The 17,466-nt window shown below is 33.1% G+C and overlaps 1 protein-coding gene across 7 annotated transcripts in view; it reads right to left on the bottom strand.

Annotated features, from left to right (window-relative positions):
- The window catches only part of PDLIM5 (PDZ and LIM domain 5), a 198,549-nt gene that overhangs the window by 131,665 nt on the left and 49,418 nt on the right, over positions 1 to 17,466 (bottom strand). For all 7 annotated transcript variants that reach the window (XM_031943965.1, XM_003772866.4, XM_031943967.1 and 4 more), the window contains exon 3: positions 14,653 to 14,804. In XM_031943965.1, coding sequence (XP_031799825.1) covers positions 14,653 to 14,804 — 152 coding nt within the window. The remainder of the gene's footprint in view (positions 1 to 14,652; positions 14,805 to 17,466) is intronic.

Here is a 17,466-nt window from a genome sequence, read left to right as displayed (position 1 = left end):
TGTGCAGAATCTGCAGGGAGCAATCTACAGCAGTGTTGGACACTCTGCCCTGGTTGCAAGCCAGTAGATCAGAAGAGAAGTTAGAAAACATCCAACACAAACGCAAAAGATAAATAGTGAAAAATGCCAGAATCTCACGAGACCTGAGATGACCATGTCTACCCAGCACTGGGAGGGGGTCAGCACTGGCCCAGTGCAGCCAGCCCAGGTGACTTATAGAGGCAGCTGCTTCTTGTAGAGAAAGCTTGGAAAACCTCCCCTGCCCTAAAAGCAGATCTTAACTTAAAAAAAAAAAAAAAACATGAGTAAAAAGCAAAGAAAACTCTAACAATAGACAGCTTTTATGGTGAAAGAGAAGAACATATTTCAAACCCTGAGGAAACTAAAGGGAGGCTGTTTCCAAATGAAGCCCTAATAGATAATATAATCTGGTCCTCATCACACAAGGCTCTCCTAAAAGAAATTAAAAAGGATCTTAAAAGAGAGGTAGGAGAAAAATGGGGAAAGAAAATGAAAACTTTGCAAGAGGATTTGGAAAAGGTGTATAACTCATTAAAAGACAGATTTGATAACATAGAAAAAGAAAGCAACTCCCAGAAAAACAGAATTTGTGAAACAGAAAAAGAAAATAATTCCTTAAAAAACAGAATTTGAGAAGTGGAAAAAAATTCCACAGAACAAAACAACTTATTTAAAAATTTGATAGGACAAATACAAAAAGAAGTTAAAAAAAAAGTAAATGAAGAAAATAATTCACTAAAATTCAGAATTGCTCAAATGGAAATTAATGACTCAATGATACAACAAGAATCAGTCAAGCAAAACCAAAAAAAATGAAAAATAAAGGAAAAAAGTAAAATACTAATTAGGAAAACAACCAACCTAGAAAATAGATATAGGAGAGACAATCTAAGGAATATTGGACTCCCTGAAATAAATGATGGAAAAAAAAAAAAAAAGCCTAGACACTATTTTTCAGGAAATCAAAAGAGAACTGCCTGGATATCATAGAATCAGAAGGCAAAATAACCACTGAAAAATTTCCCAGAACACCTCCTGAAAGATACCCCAAAATTAAAACCCCAAACATTTAAAGAACTATTAACTCTAATACTATATAATACAAACTATTTTTTAAAAATAGGGAATGAAGGACTCCTACCAAATTCCTTTTTATGACACAGACATGATATTGATACCCATTTCGACCTGATCTTGGTCTTGTGTTAGGTGTGGTTCTATGTCCCCTTCTTGCCATACTAGTTTTGAGTTTTCCCAGCAGGTTTTTGTCAAATACTAAATTGCTATAGTCATTGATTATTTTATTCTGTGAATCTAACCTATTCCACTGATCAACTTCTCTATTTCTTAGCCAGAAGTGGTTTTCATAACTGCTGGTTTTTGATCTGGTACAGCTAGGCCACCTTCATTTGCTTTTCTCTTCATTAATTCCTTTGAAATTCCTGACCTTTTATTCTTCCAGATGAATTTTGTTATCTTTTCTAGGTCAGTAAAATAGTTTCTTGGGACTTTGATTGGTATAGCACTAAATAAATAGATTAGTTTAGGTAGTATTGTCTTTTTCATTACATTCACTCAACTATCCAAGAGAACTTGATATTTTTCCAATGGCTTAGATTTGACTTTATTTGTGTGAAAAGTATTTTGTAGTTGTGCTTATATAGTTCCTGACTTTCCCTTCGCAGATAGATTCCCAAATATTTTATCCTATCAACAGTTATTTTAAATGTAATTTCCCTTTGTATCTCTTGCTGTTGGATTTTTGTTAGTGATGTATAAGAATGCTGATGATTTATGTGGGTTTATTTTATATCCTGCAACTTTGCTAAATTTGTGGATTGCTTCTAATAGTTTTTCAGTTGATTCTCTACGGTTCTGTAAGTATACCATCATATCATCTGCAAAAAAAAAAGTAATATTTTGATTTCTTCATTATCTACTCTGATTCCTTTAATCTCTTTTTCTTCTCTTAATGCCAAAGCTAGCATTTCTAATACAATATTCAATAGTAATGGTGATAGTGGGCAACTTTGTTTCACCCCTGATGTTATTGGGAATTGTTCAGTTTATCCCCATCACATATGATGCTTGCTGATGATTTTAAATAGATACTACTGACTATTTTAAGGAAAAGTTAATTTATTCCTATACTCTCTAGTGTTTTTAATAGGAATAGGTGTTGGGTTTTATCAAATGCTTTTTCGTTATTTAATGAGATAATCATATGGTTTTTGCTAATTTGATTACTGACATAGTCAATTATGCTAATAGTTTTCCTGGTATAAATCCAACTTGGTAGTAGTATATTATTCTGGGGATGATTTTTTTGTACTTTCTTTGCTAATATTTTATTTAAGATTTTCACATCAATATTCATTAGGGAGGTTGGTCTATAATTTTCTTTCTGTTTTTGTCCTACCTGGTTTATGTATGTGTCATAAAAGGAATTTGGTAGGAGTCCTTCTTTCCCTATTTTTTCAAATAGTTTATATAGTATTGGAGTTAATTGTTCTTTAAATGTTTGGTAGAATTTACATGTAAATCTATCTGGTCTTAAGGATGTTGTCTTAGGGAGTTGATTAATAGCTTGTTCTATTTCTTTTGGGGACTTTTTAAGCAATTTACTTCCTTGTCTGTTAATTTGGGAAGTCTATATTTTTGGAGGTAGTCATCCATTTCACTGATATATATTACCAACAAAATCCAGCAGCAAGAGATGCAAAGGGAAATTCCATTTAAAATAACTGTTGATAGGATAAAATATTGGGAATCTATCTGCCAAGGGAAAGTCAGGAACTATATAAGCACAACTACAAAATATTTTCCACACAAATAAAGTCAAATCTAAGCCACTGGAAAAATATCAAGTGCTCTTGGATAGGTCGAATGAATGCAATAAAAAAGACAACACTATCTAAACTAATCTATTTATTTAGTGCTACACCAATCAAACTCCCAAGAAACTATTTTACTGACCTAGAAAAAATAACAACAAAATTCATTTGGAAGAACAAAATGTCAAGTATTTCAAAGGAATTAATGAAGAGAAAATCAAATCAAGGTGCCTTAGCTGTACCAGATCTAAAACTATTATTATAAAGCAGCAGTCATCAAAACAATTTGGTACTGGCAAAAAAAAATAGAGAAGTTGATCAGTGGAATAGGTTAGGTTCACAAAATGAAATAGTCAATGACTATAGCAATCTAGTATTCAACAAACCCAAAGACCCTAGATTTTGGGATAAGAATTCATTATTTGCCAAAAACTGCTAGGAAAATTGGAAAGTAGTATGACAGAAAGTAGGCATAGACCCACACCTAACACTGTATACCAAGATCAGGTCGAAATGGGTTCATGATCTAGACCTAAAGAATGATATTATAAACAAATTAGAAGAACATAGGATAGTTTACCTGTCTCAGATTTGTGGAGAAGGAAGGAATTTGTGACCAAAGAAGAACTAGAGATCATTACTGATCATAAAATAGATAATTTTGATATTAAGTTTAAAAGGTTTTATGCAAACAAAACTAATGCAGACAAGATTAGAGGGGAAGCAATAAACTGGGAAAACATTTTTACACCCAAAGGATCTGATAAAGGTCTCATTTCTAAAATATATAGAGAATTGACTCAACTTTATTATAGTTCAAGCTATTCTTCAATTAATAAATGATCAAAGGATATGAACAGACAATTTCCAGATGAAGAAATTGAAACTATTTCTAGTCATATGAAAAGGTGCTCCAAATCATGACTGATCAGAAAAATGCAAATTAAGACAACTCTGAGATACCACTACACACTTGTCAGATTGGCTAATATGACAGGAAATGATAATGAGCAATGCTGGAGGGGATGTGGAAAAACTGGAATACTGACACATTGTTGGTGGACCTGTGAACGGATCTAGCCATTCTGGAGAGCAGTTTGGAAATATCCTCAAAAAGTTATCAAACTATGCATACCCTTTGATTTAGCAGTGTTTCTACTGGGATTATATCCCAAAAAGATCTTAAAGGAGGGAAAGAGACCAATATGTGCAAAAATATTTGTGGCAGCCCACTTTATAGTGGCAAGAAACTGGAAACTGAGTGGATGCCCATCAACTGGAGAATGGCTGAATAAATTAAGTTATATGAATGCTATGGAATATTATTGTTCTGTAAGAAATGACCAGTAGGATGATTTCAGAGAAGCTTGGAGAGACCTACATGAACTGATCAGTAGAACCAGGAGATCACTATACACAGCAACAACAAAACTACATGACGATCAATTCTGATGGACATGGCTCTATTCAAAAATGAGATGATTCAAACCAGTTCCAATTGTTCAGTAATGAAGAGAACCATCTACACTCAGAGAGAGGACTATGGGAAATGAGTGTGGACCACAACATAACATTTTCACTCTTTTGGTTATTGTTTGCTTGAATTTTTTGTTTTCCTTCTCAGATTTTTTTCTTTCTTTCTAGATCTGATTTTTCTTATGCAGCAAGGTAACTGTATAAATATGTATACATATATTGGATTTAACATGTATTTTAACATATTTAACATGTACTGGACTAGCTGCCAGCTAGGGGAGAGGATGGGGGAAAGGAGGGAAAATTTGGAACAAAAGGTTTTGCAAGGGTCAATGTTGGAAAAATTACCCATGCATAAGTTTGTAAATAAAAAGCTTTAATTAATCACTGTAGGATATGAGACAAGTGGCCATCCAACCTCTTCTTGAAGATTTCCAATGGGCAGAGAGTGAAAAAATACCGTCTATATGTTGAGGCAAAACCATTTATTAGGGATGGCTAAAATTAATAAGAAGAGTTTTTTTTCTGACATGAAGCCTAAGTTTCTCTCTTTTGTTACTTCTCCCCCTTGCTCCTGATTCTATCCCCTCCTATGTGACAAATATTCAAACAACTGGAGGCAGTTATGAGGTCTTATAACCTCCAATCCTTTTGTATCACCCCAGACTTTGTATCACAGCCATACTAGTTTTTACTTGTTTAGGAAAAATACTCATAGTTCCTTCACATTATACTTGGATTTACTGAAGGCTTTTCACCATTATGGCTATCCTCCCCCTGGATACTTCAATTTATTAATATCCTTCATAAAGTGTAGCATTCAGAACTGAATGCCATATTCTAGGTGAGGTTCAACTAGGGCAGAGTACAAGAGAACCCTTACTTCCTTATTTATGGGAGTTATGCTTTCTTAAGGCAGTTTAGAAGTCCCTTCCTATGCAGGTTTGTGTGCCACATCACTAAAGATTCCTAATGCCTTTTCAATCCACTAAAATCTTTTTCACATAAATTGATAACAATGCATGTATTTATAATGCATTTTGTAATTTGACTGTCTAAACCCTAAGATTTTACATTTATCCCCTTTGAGGCTGTTAGGTGGCTCAGTGGAGCCCTGGAATCAGAAGGATCTGAGTACAAATCCAACATCAGACATTTACTAACTGCAACCTTGGAGAAACATATAACCTCAATTGCCTCCCTCCCACCTGATCCACCCCCCAAAAAAACCATCCCTTTTTAATTTCATCTTATTAAGAATCAGCCCAATGTTCTAGCCTAGAAAAAACTTTTGGGAATCTGACCGAGATAATTTCCTTCAAATCTTTAAAAACCTAAAAATACTCTTATTTCCAAATAAACCCTCTTATATCATGCCTCATCTCTTTAGACCTTGTTATTAACTACACTGAAAATTATCCATTATACTTCAGTTTTAAAATAAAAAAGTAGGTTAAACAGAGTTGGGTCCTATTTTTCTAATTTGTTTAGGTTTTTTGCAAACTGCTGCTTAGTATATCATGTGGGAAAATAAAATATTAACCAAAGAAAAATGTCAAATCCAGCTGGAATGAATAATTATGTACTTCTATTTCCTTGGTTCTTGGAAGGGCATTCCAAGGCATAGCAGTAGTTGCTTTGGTAGCATTTTTCCTTCACTGGAAGTCTCTAGTAAAAATTGGATTCTCATATGTTCAATGGCACAGAAGGGTTTATTGCCCATAAGTCCAATTAAATGGTTTTTCTTCCAGCTCTTAGATTCTGAAGTACTGAAGGGTACATGGATTTCTTATTTGTCTTATTTGTTTCTAGAGAAAGCTTTGTCTCAAAATTAATAGAGTTTGGAAATGGGAAAATGTGGGTTCAAATTCTGCCTCAGCTACTTACTAGCTGTAAGACCCTGGTCAAGTCATTTAATCACTTTGGAGTTTTAGGATAAACCATAAGATTTCAAATTAAGTAAGATACATAAATACTTTGCAAACCTTATAGTATTAAATGAATGCTAGTTATTATTACTAATATCACTTCGTTTGGAAGAGATGTTTTTTAATTAAATAACATTAGATCTTCACTTTTTTAAAGCCCATGAGGAATTATATAATCTATTTCCCATTTATGATTAATATTTTCCTTCTGTATTTATTATGGATTTGGATAATATTTTAAAATAATTATAAAAATTCAATTCCCAATGCTTCTGCCAGAACTGAGAAATCTCCTATATAAGGATTTATTTTAGAGCAATAAAAGTGAGAAATCTATGTGTCTTTTGATCTTTTGACCACAGAAAAAGAAAGTGAACAATTAAAAAAAAAAACCCTCACTATAGCATTGATTGTTGATGTTGATAAGGAGTTATAAAACAGAAAATCCTTTTAAAGAAATCACATAAAATTTCATAATGCCTAAGTTACTTTACTTGAAGTTAAGAATCTGTTTGTTAAACATGACATTTAAACTAAAGTGAATTGGCAAAGATGAGAAGAAAATTCTTTATTTATCTTTCTGGCTTTTCCTACAGTAAGATAGAATTATGGTTATTTTTCTTCTCCACTGAAATCTTGAAAAGATTAGAAGAATAAACAAAGTTAGGTTTTTGTTAGCTTCAATTTGCTGCCACTGTTTTTGCTGCCAGAAAGACCATTTATTATTCTTAAATGAATCATTTTCAACCAGGTCAACAGGCAGTGGTTACTTGGTAATAAATTCATATTCATTTAAAACTAAAAACTTTTTTAAGGTGATCAAATTCATGCATCATGCTCCCCATTTGAACATCTTGTCTTATCCAGGCATTCTCACTCTAAAGCTCACTGCTAATTTTTTTCACTTTCTCCTTCCATCCCTATTTCACTGGAAAGTACAATATAGTTAAATGCTTTTAGATGGAAGAAACTTTATTATGGACATCAAATTAATAGTCACCTATTAATTAAATATTATCTATTTCATTTTTCTTCTCTCTTGTTTATATTCCATTGTCTTTACCTACAGATACAATGTATTATTGTACATTAATAGATATATAAGTAACTGCTCAGAAAAACCTTTATTGTTAACTTCTAAATCTAACAACTATTCTTTCACTTGTATTCCTTGGAATAACCTTTTCTCAATGGCACAGCAGGGCAAAGTATCATCATCTCTAGTTCTCCTGAAGACAAAATGTATCTTTGAAATGAATATTACAAATCAAATTATGCACTCATTTTCAAAATATAACCTAGAAATTGGTCCAACTGATATATATCAGAGTCACACAGAAGCATATGGGTCCAATACTTATTTTTAAGATTTCAATCCATCTGAATCAGTGTGGGAGTTTGTCCCACCAAAGGAAATGGGATGCTATGATTTGGTAGATGAGTCCGAGGGAGTTGCCTGTGATAAATATACAAGCTAAGGGACATGCCCTAAGGATGTCCAATTAAGGTACAAATGTTATGAAATATTTAAACATGACCCAACAAGTTCATGGGAATCAAAGTTGGAAGGTCAACTAGTCCAAGGATTCAACTCAGGATCTGTGGAAATTTTTAAAAATAATTATATCTCAATGTAAGTTTCCTTTGTGAGTCTATATATTTTATTTTATTCATTTAAAAACATTACTGTGAAAAGGGCTTTATAGATTTCCTACTGCCCAATGGATCCATGACTCAAAAAAAGTTGAGTCCCAATAACTAGTTCTATATCTTCATTTTTACAGTTGATTAAAATGAGGTTCTGTAAGCAACGTGCCCAAGTTCACAAGGTAGCGTCATTATCCTTAAAATTTATTATCTGTCTCTACTCTTCTGAAATTAAGCTAGACATGTGCAGCAAAGGTTTTGCCTCACAAAATATTAAGTAGTGTTATAGTCTGTTCAAATGAAACACAGTATATTTCAATACTTCAAAGATCTACAACTTTCCAAATATGGGTTCTCCCTCCCCTGCGGACAGACCACAACTCTCCCACACTAGTAGATCAAGATTTTGTTCCAAATTGCACGAGGCTGGTTCTCAGAAAGCAGACACCCAATCTGTCATCAGGCCCATACTTGGAACCCCTAACAGCCTTGCAAGTCCTGCCAGGGCTTGCACTTTGCTAGAATAACTATAAAGAACTTGTATACCACAATGGGTATGACTTTAGTGGAGATCCCTCCATGGTACATTGTATAGATAATCTCAAATGTTATTTATAGAAAATAATATTCCCTGAAAGTCTATGATTTATGAAAGAATATGGAGATATTTTGTTTTCAGAGGAACATAGAAATACACTATCCAAAATGGAGAAAAAAGTCATGTGATCTTCTGACCAGTTGTGGGTACCAGCAGCACCTAGAAGTTATCCGAATCAAAGAGATTCCTCTAGTACCCAAAGACTATTGACTATTTATAGTGTGGCTCAGCCAACTATTTTTCAGTTCCAATTTTAAAATTTCTCAATTACTTCTCATGCTTCTGAAACTACAGGAATTTGGAAGTTCCCTGGAACAGAACATGGAAGGAATGGAGGGGAATAAAAGAAAAATTTTTGTGGAAAGATGCCACCTTCTTAAAATGAGGAAGTCATCCTATCTCCTTACCATCTGTTTCTCTAGTTGGCTATACAGCTGTTCTTATCCCACTGGGATCACAGAATCAAAAATCTACACCTGAAGGGACATTCAGAGGCCACCCTCTCCAACCTCTTCATTTGAGAAAAGAAAAATTGAAGTCCAGGAGGTTAAATGAATTTGAATCCTGCCTTTGATTCTAAACCCCATGTCAACACAGGCACTTAGAATCAAAAGCAGGATTCAAATCCAGGGCCTCTAATTTCAGACTTGGTGCTCTTTACTACTTCTTTAGTACCATGACAAAATAGATAACTTAAATTTTAAAATGCTTTGATCTTTTCTATCCATATGACCATAGATAACTCCATGAAGAACTAAAGATAGTTAAATCTACATTCATCACACAAAAGATAATTAACAAGTGAGGCAGAAAGACAATTAGACTATTAGACTATTAGAAAATATTGAAGAACAAGAGAAAGTATGCATGAGCTTAAAACAATGTCTTTTGATATTTTTAAGTAAAGCATTTAATTATTCCATTCTGGCCTTCACAACTAAGGGCTTGTATCACTCTAGAAGTTTTCTAGGAGTTTTGTATCTATAGAGTCATTCCTTCTAGAATTATCTCCAAGGTATCTTGTCAGTCCAATTGTTTGCATGTTTTCTCCCCTTCCCTCCCCCTTTGACTATAAGATCTTAGAGAGAAAAGACTACTTTTGCCTTTCCTTGTGTTCCCTCGAGGAGCATAATTAGTGCTTTAAAAATGATTGCTGATTTAACTTGACTTGCCCCAATTATTTTACTCCAAGCCACACAGGGAAAAAGAAAGTTATTTTTATTGGTGATTGGTTTTTCTTTTTTGTGATTCTATAATACTTTATAAAAAATTAACAGCAAAGTAATCTTACCTATCCTTTAAGACCTGGATTAACTTTCACCTACTATTTAGAATTCTGCTGACAAATTCAAATAACAACACTATATATTTTACATTTCATAATAATAATTGTCTATTTCTTATCTGATCATAAGTTGTTCTCTTCTTCATAAATCTTGCTTTCCTAATTTCCTTATGGTTTTGTCATATATGGCATGCTTATTATATAAAGGATGGCCTTTATGTATAAATCACGTACCCATTTTATAGTTTACCTTGGCATACATGTAAGATGTTGGTCTATGCCTAATTTCTGTATTATTATTTTCCATTTTCCCAGCAGTTTTTGTCAAATACTAAGTTCTTTTCCCAGAAGCAAGAGTCTTTGAGTTTACTAAACAGTAGTTCATTATAAAAATTTCCTATTACATTTTATGTATCCAATCCATTTTACTGATCCATCATTCTGTTTCTTAACCAGTATCAATAAGTTTGATCATTATTGCTTTATGATATAGTTTTAGATCTTATATGACTAGGCCACCTTCTTTTGCTTTTTTTCATTAATTTTCTTGACTTTTCTGCCCTTTTGTGGTTCCAGATGAATTCTGTTATTATTTTTTCTAGCTTTATAAGTGTGGTATGGCACTATTCTACCTATTCAGTGCCATACCAATCAAACTACCAAAAATTATTTTACAAGGCTTGATGGTAGTGTTTGTAACTAACTCATGGTTAACTGCAAGTTACTATTTCTCTTGGCCATGTCCTCAAGACCCATTATGGTCCTTATCACCATGCTTAGCACATAGTAAGTACTTAATAAATGTTTTTTTAATTAAATTACCTGCTTTCTGTTACAGTTCTTTTTTTTTCTTTTCTTTTTTTTATTTAATAGCCTTTTATTTACAGGTTATATGTATGGGTAACTTTACAGCATTAACAATTGCCAAATCTCGTTCCAATTTTTCACCTCTTACCCCCCACGCCCTCCCCCAGATGGCAGGATGACCAGTAGATGTTAAATATATTAAAATATAAATTAGATACTCTGTTACAGTTCTTAAAGAAGCTGTCATCAGCTATTATCTGAAGTTCTCAGCAGAAATCCAATTTTTATCCACTTTATTTCTTCCTTCTTCCTTTTCCAACAATGCTGAGAAGACTTTAGACCCATAAAACCACCTACTTCTTTCTCTGTTTTTTGTCCAAGAGCAAATACAGTTTAACTGGGATCTAGACACCTAAAAAGACAGCTGAAAGAAAGAACTCAAACTCTACTCAGTAGACAATAATGAAGATTTCTGAGCAGAGTGACATGACCAGATATTTATGCATCAGGAAGGAAATTTCCATTTCATATGGAAATCATATGAAAACTGAATTGCAGGAGAAGAAGTAGGAAACCACTGTAATAGCCTAGGAAAAGATGATAAGGACCTGGTGCTAGTGATGACAATCCAATGGTGATGTTTTGAATACAGAGGAAGGAACAGATATGAGAAATATTCTTTTCTTGTTATCATCAGATCAACGACCCTACATTTATTTAGTATTATAGTCTCCTATTAGAAAAAATAATCCAAAATGCTTTTTTTTTTCACTATCCAGTTGGACATAACCTTAGAATTGATTCCAGCTGCTGAAGAGGAAAAAAAAATGTTAACCATTAATTTCCAAAAGAGAACAAACACAACAAGTAATATTTATTCCCAATTCACTACAAAGAATATAAGTGGTATAGTAATCCAAGTAATTTCCACATTTGGGAAAATATGATTGAAGAACACATATTTGCTATTCAAATCCCTTGAAAGTTATGATTTGAAGGAAAAAAAGGAATGATTCTAGAATGACCTTTTTAAATAAACATTGTCTTTTACTCTATTTTAAAGAGTCTCATCATATCCTTCCAATTCTAATTTGGACATTGAGACTTTGTAATCCCTAAAGTGGAGGTAGATATTTATTAAAAAAGAAAGAAACACATGAATATAATGGATTATTACTCTACCATAAGTAATGATGAATATGAAGAATTCAAAAATACTTGGGAAACTTGTATGAATTTAATTATAAATTCTGAAACAATCTCCAACTCCCCTCACTTCTGATCAAGGACTTCTCTCAGAAGTATTTAATAATTAAGATAGCAACAGAAACCAAAGAGAAGAGGGCTGTGATTGATCGGAGGCCATGCCATTTTCTCAAGCCTTGATCAGATTAGGATAATGACCTTACTAAGAAAAGAAAGAAACGATCATTTTAGTTAATAGAAATGTCTCTAATTTACCTCTGAACAATAAAATAAAAGAATGTTTAAAGAGAATGGTCAATGAGGGATTGAATGGTTTTACAAAAATTATTCTGAAGGCAGTGCAAAAGTTAATTTACTATTATTTGATGAATCAAAATATTAAGTGAACTTTATCTGAGTTCTATTTTCTCATTCTGTGATTTTAGCTATCATTTGAGAATATCATAAGCTGTAAGCAAAAGATTTATCAAAGAGATTTTCACAGCCATAAAGTAATGCTGCCCATCTTTGGCTATTTCTTTTTCTTTAAACAGAAATATTTAGATTAGATTAATGTTAAGTTATAAGAATTATTTCCAGTTGGCTCAAACCTAAAACACAAAGTATATTTCTGTCTGACTCAGTGATACTACTACGGGCCAAAAACAAAGAAGAAAATTCCATTTTGAGGGGTAAATACTGGAATCAAGAAGACTAGCTGCTATCATCCAGGTAGTACTGTAGATGAAGAAGACTTAGACTGAAGATGAATTAACAAGAATGAAAGGAAAGTTCATATATAAAAAATACATATATTGGAAAGGGAGAAAAAACTTAGCAATGCTACTGGTATTTTAACCAGTTCTTTTGGTTTCAATTATCTCTATGCAAATAACTCCCAGATCTATTTATCTGACCTCAATCGTTCTGAGTTTTAGTCCTGTATCACTAAGATTTCCTATAGGCATTTCAAATTTAGCATATTAAGAGTGTCTTATTTTTAGCACCAAACCTACCACTTTCCCTAATTTTCTTATTCTCTCATAACTATCAATCTAGTTTATAACCACATTCATTCTTTTTTTTTTTTTTTTTTTTTTTTTTTTTTAGGCAATCGGGGTTAAGTGACTTACCTGGGATCACACACTAGTTAGTGTTAAGTGTCTGAGACTAGATTTGAACTCAGGTTCTCCTGACTTCAGGGCTGGTGCTCTACCCATTGTACCACCTAGCTGCCCCCTACAGTCATTCTTAATTTTTCATTTCCCCTATATATTTTAACAATTATCAAGCATTGTTGATTGACCCATCCCCTTCTCTCTAGTTCAAGCTCTTATTATCTCTGATCTGATTGTAAAAGTCTTCTAGAAGGCCTCCCTGAACCCAGTCTCTTTGTCTCTGATCCCTCTTCCACACAGCTAAAAAAAAAATGACATTTCAAAGTCTGATCCCTGTTTTAAAAGTTCCAAAGGCTTTCTTATTACTTATAGGATCAAATACAATTTCCTCTGGCATTTAAAGCCCTTCACAATTTGGCTTAGACCTATCTATCCAGACTTATTAAACATTATTTCCCTTCATATACTCTACACTTCATGCAAAGTAACTTAATTGCTGTTCCTTACAAACAAAATTCCATATTTGTTCTACCATCTCTAAACTTAGACAGATTATATGCTTTCCCATAATACTTTCCTCTTTCTTACCTTTCAGAACCCTTTCAAATCCCTGCTCAAAAACAACCCTATATGAGACTTCTCCCTAATTTTGTATGTAACTTTGTACGTATTTTGAATTTATGTCTATATGTACATGGGGCAGCTAGATGGTGCAGTGGATAGAACACTGAGCCTTAAGTCAAGAAGACTCATCTTCCTGCATTCAAATCTGGATGGAGATATTTACTACAAGTGTGATCCTGGGCAAGTCACTTAACAGTTGTTTGCCTCACTTCCTCATTTTGTAAAACAAGCTGGAGAAGTAAATGGCAAACAATTGAAGTATCTCTGCTAAGAATACCCCAAATGGGGTCATACAGAATCAGACACTACTGAAATGATGAACCCTACAACATATGTATTGTTTCTTTATAAAATAAAAATAGCAGTAACTGCTTCATATTTTTGTGTTTTTGCCCTATCCCAGGTGTGTGGGATACATCAGGAGCTTAATAAATGCCAGCAGATATATTGATTGATATGAAGAATTATCTTCATTGTCTTGGTTAATAATATTAACAACAAATTCCCTTGAATTTCTTTATCCTCAAATTCCCTTAAATTACATTAAAAACCTCTACATTTTCAATCTTTCAAGTATCTGAGACCAGGAGTACAGAGACAAAGTTAAATATTTTCCTCAAGTCCAGAAAACAAGAGTTTGATTAATTTTTTAATGTTTTGGTAGCCTAAAGGATTCTTTATTAGAATCAGTACCAAATTACTTAAGTTGGAAATTCATCCAAAAAAAGGCAACATCTGGTTTTCATCTGTTTCAAGGGAACCAGAGAAGTATTTTGACTGGAAAATAAGATATTGGGTAGTAAAACAAGGGGCATGATGTGAAAGCAAACAGGCAGGTATGGAAGACATGATACACAGCCAAGGAAAAGAGATTAAACCCAACAAAACTTTTGATTTTAGAATGTGAGAAATAATCCGTTATCATTCATTATTTAATCAACTCTTGACCTTTTGCCCCCAAAATTTTCCCTTGGGGGTGAAGAAGAATTCTATTAACAAATATAACCATTTAAACATAAGATTTTTAACAGTCTACATAATCTGCTGCAACAGACACCAAACATAAAAAGATACGCAAATAAAGACTGCTCTGTTTTTTTTTCTTCTTAAAAATAAAACAGTAACTTACCTTTGTAGAGTCATGTTCAAAGAGCCTGTACAAGCCTTAATCTTGTTCTGTGCTTCAAGATGTGTCATTCCCTGAGCACTTATCCCATCGATGCTAAGAACCACATCTCCTATTCTCACATGAGCTTGAGATGCTTTACCACCATCCTTTAGCTGGAATAAACACATTGTGCTATATTAGATAGGAGTGCTATTCCTCAACAAACAGAAAAACGTAAAGGGATAAGAAATCATATTTATGTGATGTAAAGAAAAGAAGGGCAAATTACTACCCTCTAACACTTCAGTAAAAAAAAAAAATTATCAGCAACAATAAATGAAACTACGACAATTAATTATATCTTAACACCAGCATGTGAGTCATGTCATATATTTAATAACGATAAAAGCTTTTCAGAGAAAAGACACCTTAGTCTGCAACATAATAAAAGATGGTAAAATGACTAACAATAAATATGTTGTTATCATGAATCAGACTCATGAATGTATATGGAAAGTTCAGATTTTAGCAGAAGAAAAAATTATTACAATTGAAATGTATGGGAGTTTTTCATGCATAAATAATGAAACATAAATAATGAAAAATATTTCTTTAACCAGTGATTCCTAATCTGGGCTCTATAAACTTGGTTTTTTAAGAAACTGTTATAATTTTGAAAATTATTTCCAGATAATTAGTTTCCTTTATAATCTTATGTATTATATTTTGTACATTAAAAAAAAAAACAAATTTGAAAAAGGCTTCCAACAGCTAAAGTGACCCTTGACAAAAAGGCTAAAAACTCCTGTTTTACCAACTTGTCTATTTTGTCTGAATTCAAAAAATAATTTTGATAACCACAATTCTTCTCCCCATGTTAAAAGGAGTTTTTTCCATTGCTTGGGGACTTGAATTTTATTTTTGATGTTGAATTCTTCCTGTTCCCAGGATCTCTCAGCAGGATGGGAAGAAAACTGTTTGTTGATAACTGCCAGACATAATGGGGCATCATGGTCCTTAATTCCCAAACCTTTCTTCCCTTGCCCAATAAAATTTCCTTTGTGTTCATACTATTTAGTTTGATCTGCTTCCATTTATTATTTTCTTGTGTCAAAAGAAGTGAACAAAAGTAACATCAAAATACTGAGGATGAAAGCCATGTGGGACAAGAGAAACACTTCTGATGATAAAAATGACAATTTCAACATTTAATATACATAAGTCCCAATAATTAACTGGCTTAGGAAGGAGTCATGAAGAAATAATACAATATATTCACTATTGTATCAATATTCTAAAATTAGCAATTATAATATTTTACAAAGAGAATGATAATTTAATGATTTTTAGTTCAAGAAAAAAAAGAAAATTTAAATGAGAACTTATCAAGAAACCATATTCCAAACTAAAACATCTTATTTGTGTACATGTATCCTTCTAGCAGAAGATAAATTATGAAGGCATGGAAGGTATTGCTTGTGTCTTTGTATTGAATCTCTTATACACAGCAGGATATGTACTAAATGCTTGTGGCTGAAGGGCTTCATCTAGGCCTTTTTACATTTAGGAGATACCAGCACATCCCTCTCAATTATCAAAATCCTTTACTCTCACTGCATTCAGACCATCTCCTCTTCTCCACATACATTCTTTAATTGCTCTACTTTACATGCCTTCTTCTATATAGGTCATTCTTACAAACATAGTGCAGTCTACTTACACTGATAATATTTACTTCAACTGACCTTTAAATCCCCCACAAAATTTATCTGGAGGATTTATTAGTAACCTAATATTTACAATGACATAGCACATCAATGGAATATGTGTGTATGTGCGTGCCCATGTGCATGTGTGTGTTTTTGTTAAAAACATTTTTTCTAAGCCATGGACAATCTAAGATCATTATGAGTACTAAGCAATTCCCCAAATTTAGTGCAATTCATTTTTTTGTATGTCAGTCTTCAGTGGCTATCCCAGATATATAGCACAATGCTTAAGCTACAGTGCTTGAAGGCCACACTAGGGAATTTTAATTTTATTTTATATTTGACTTATCATAGGGAGCCACTGAAACTTCTTCCACAAGAAAGTGAGACAGTCAGACATGCTTCAGGAACATCAATTTGGTAGATGTGTGGAGATTGGATTAGAGAGAGGAGGATCTGGAAGCAGAGAGACCAATTAGGGTGATGTTGCATTTAATAAATGCTTTTTCATTCATTCATTTCAAGTACTAAGTTAATGAACTGGTCTTCCAAGTGCATGTTACTGATTGAATATTAGGCATTTTTCATCCATTTGGCTTCCTAGTATGGCTTGTTAGGCTGATTGACTTTTTGCATAATCATTCATAGAACTAGTCCTGTTCTGGTCTGGAGCTTGATGTCAAGCCTTAGCAAAGATTGTAAAGGAAGGGGAGGTATACTCCAGAATAAAAAAAAAAAAATCTTGAGTGAACTCCCAGGCAGCTGTGCCCTATCTCAGCCAAGAGTGTTAGCTACTCTTAACTTAACTTGGTATCAATTACTCCAAATCAGTCCTCTGCTAAAAGATAAAAGCTATACTGAAGCAGCTAGATAGTACAGTGTATACAGGGCTCTGGGCTTAGAGATGTAAGTAGTTACTAATTACCTCCTCTCCCAGATCTACACTTTGTAATCTTTTAGTACTATTAAGTGTTTAAGATGATGAAGAAAACAGGAAAGAAAGGGCAAAAAGGGTGGTGGAAATAAACAGCATTTGGTTTACTCCATGGTTGATCTTATGAACTTTTAGGACTTGTTCTTATACATATAAGGGTCTGTTCTTGACTGAATTCTACAAAACATTTAT

Source organism: Sarcophilus harrisii, chromosome 6 (assembly GCF_902635505.1).
Source record: "Sarcophilus harrisii chromosome 6, mSarHar1.11, whole genome shotgun sequence".
Taxonomy (NCBI): domain Eukaryota; kingdom Metazoa; phylum Chordata; class Mammalia; order Dasyuromorphia; family Dasyuridae; genus Sarcophilus; species Sarcophilus harrisii.
Note: the sequence above shows the minus strand (reverse complement) of the source record. Positions and strands in the feature narration are given on the sequence as shown.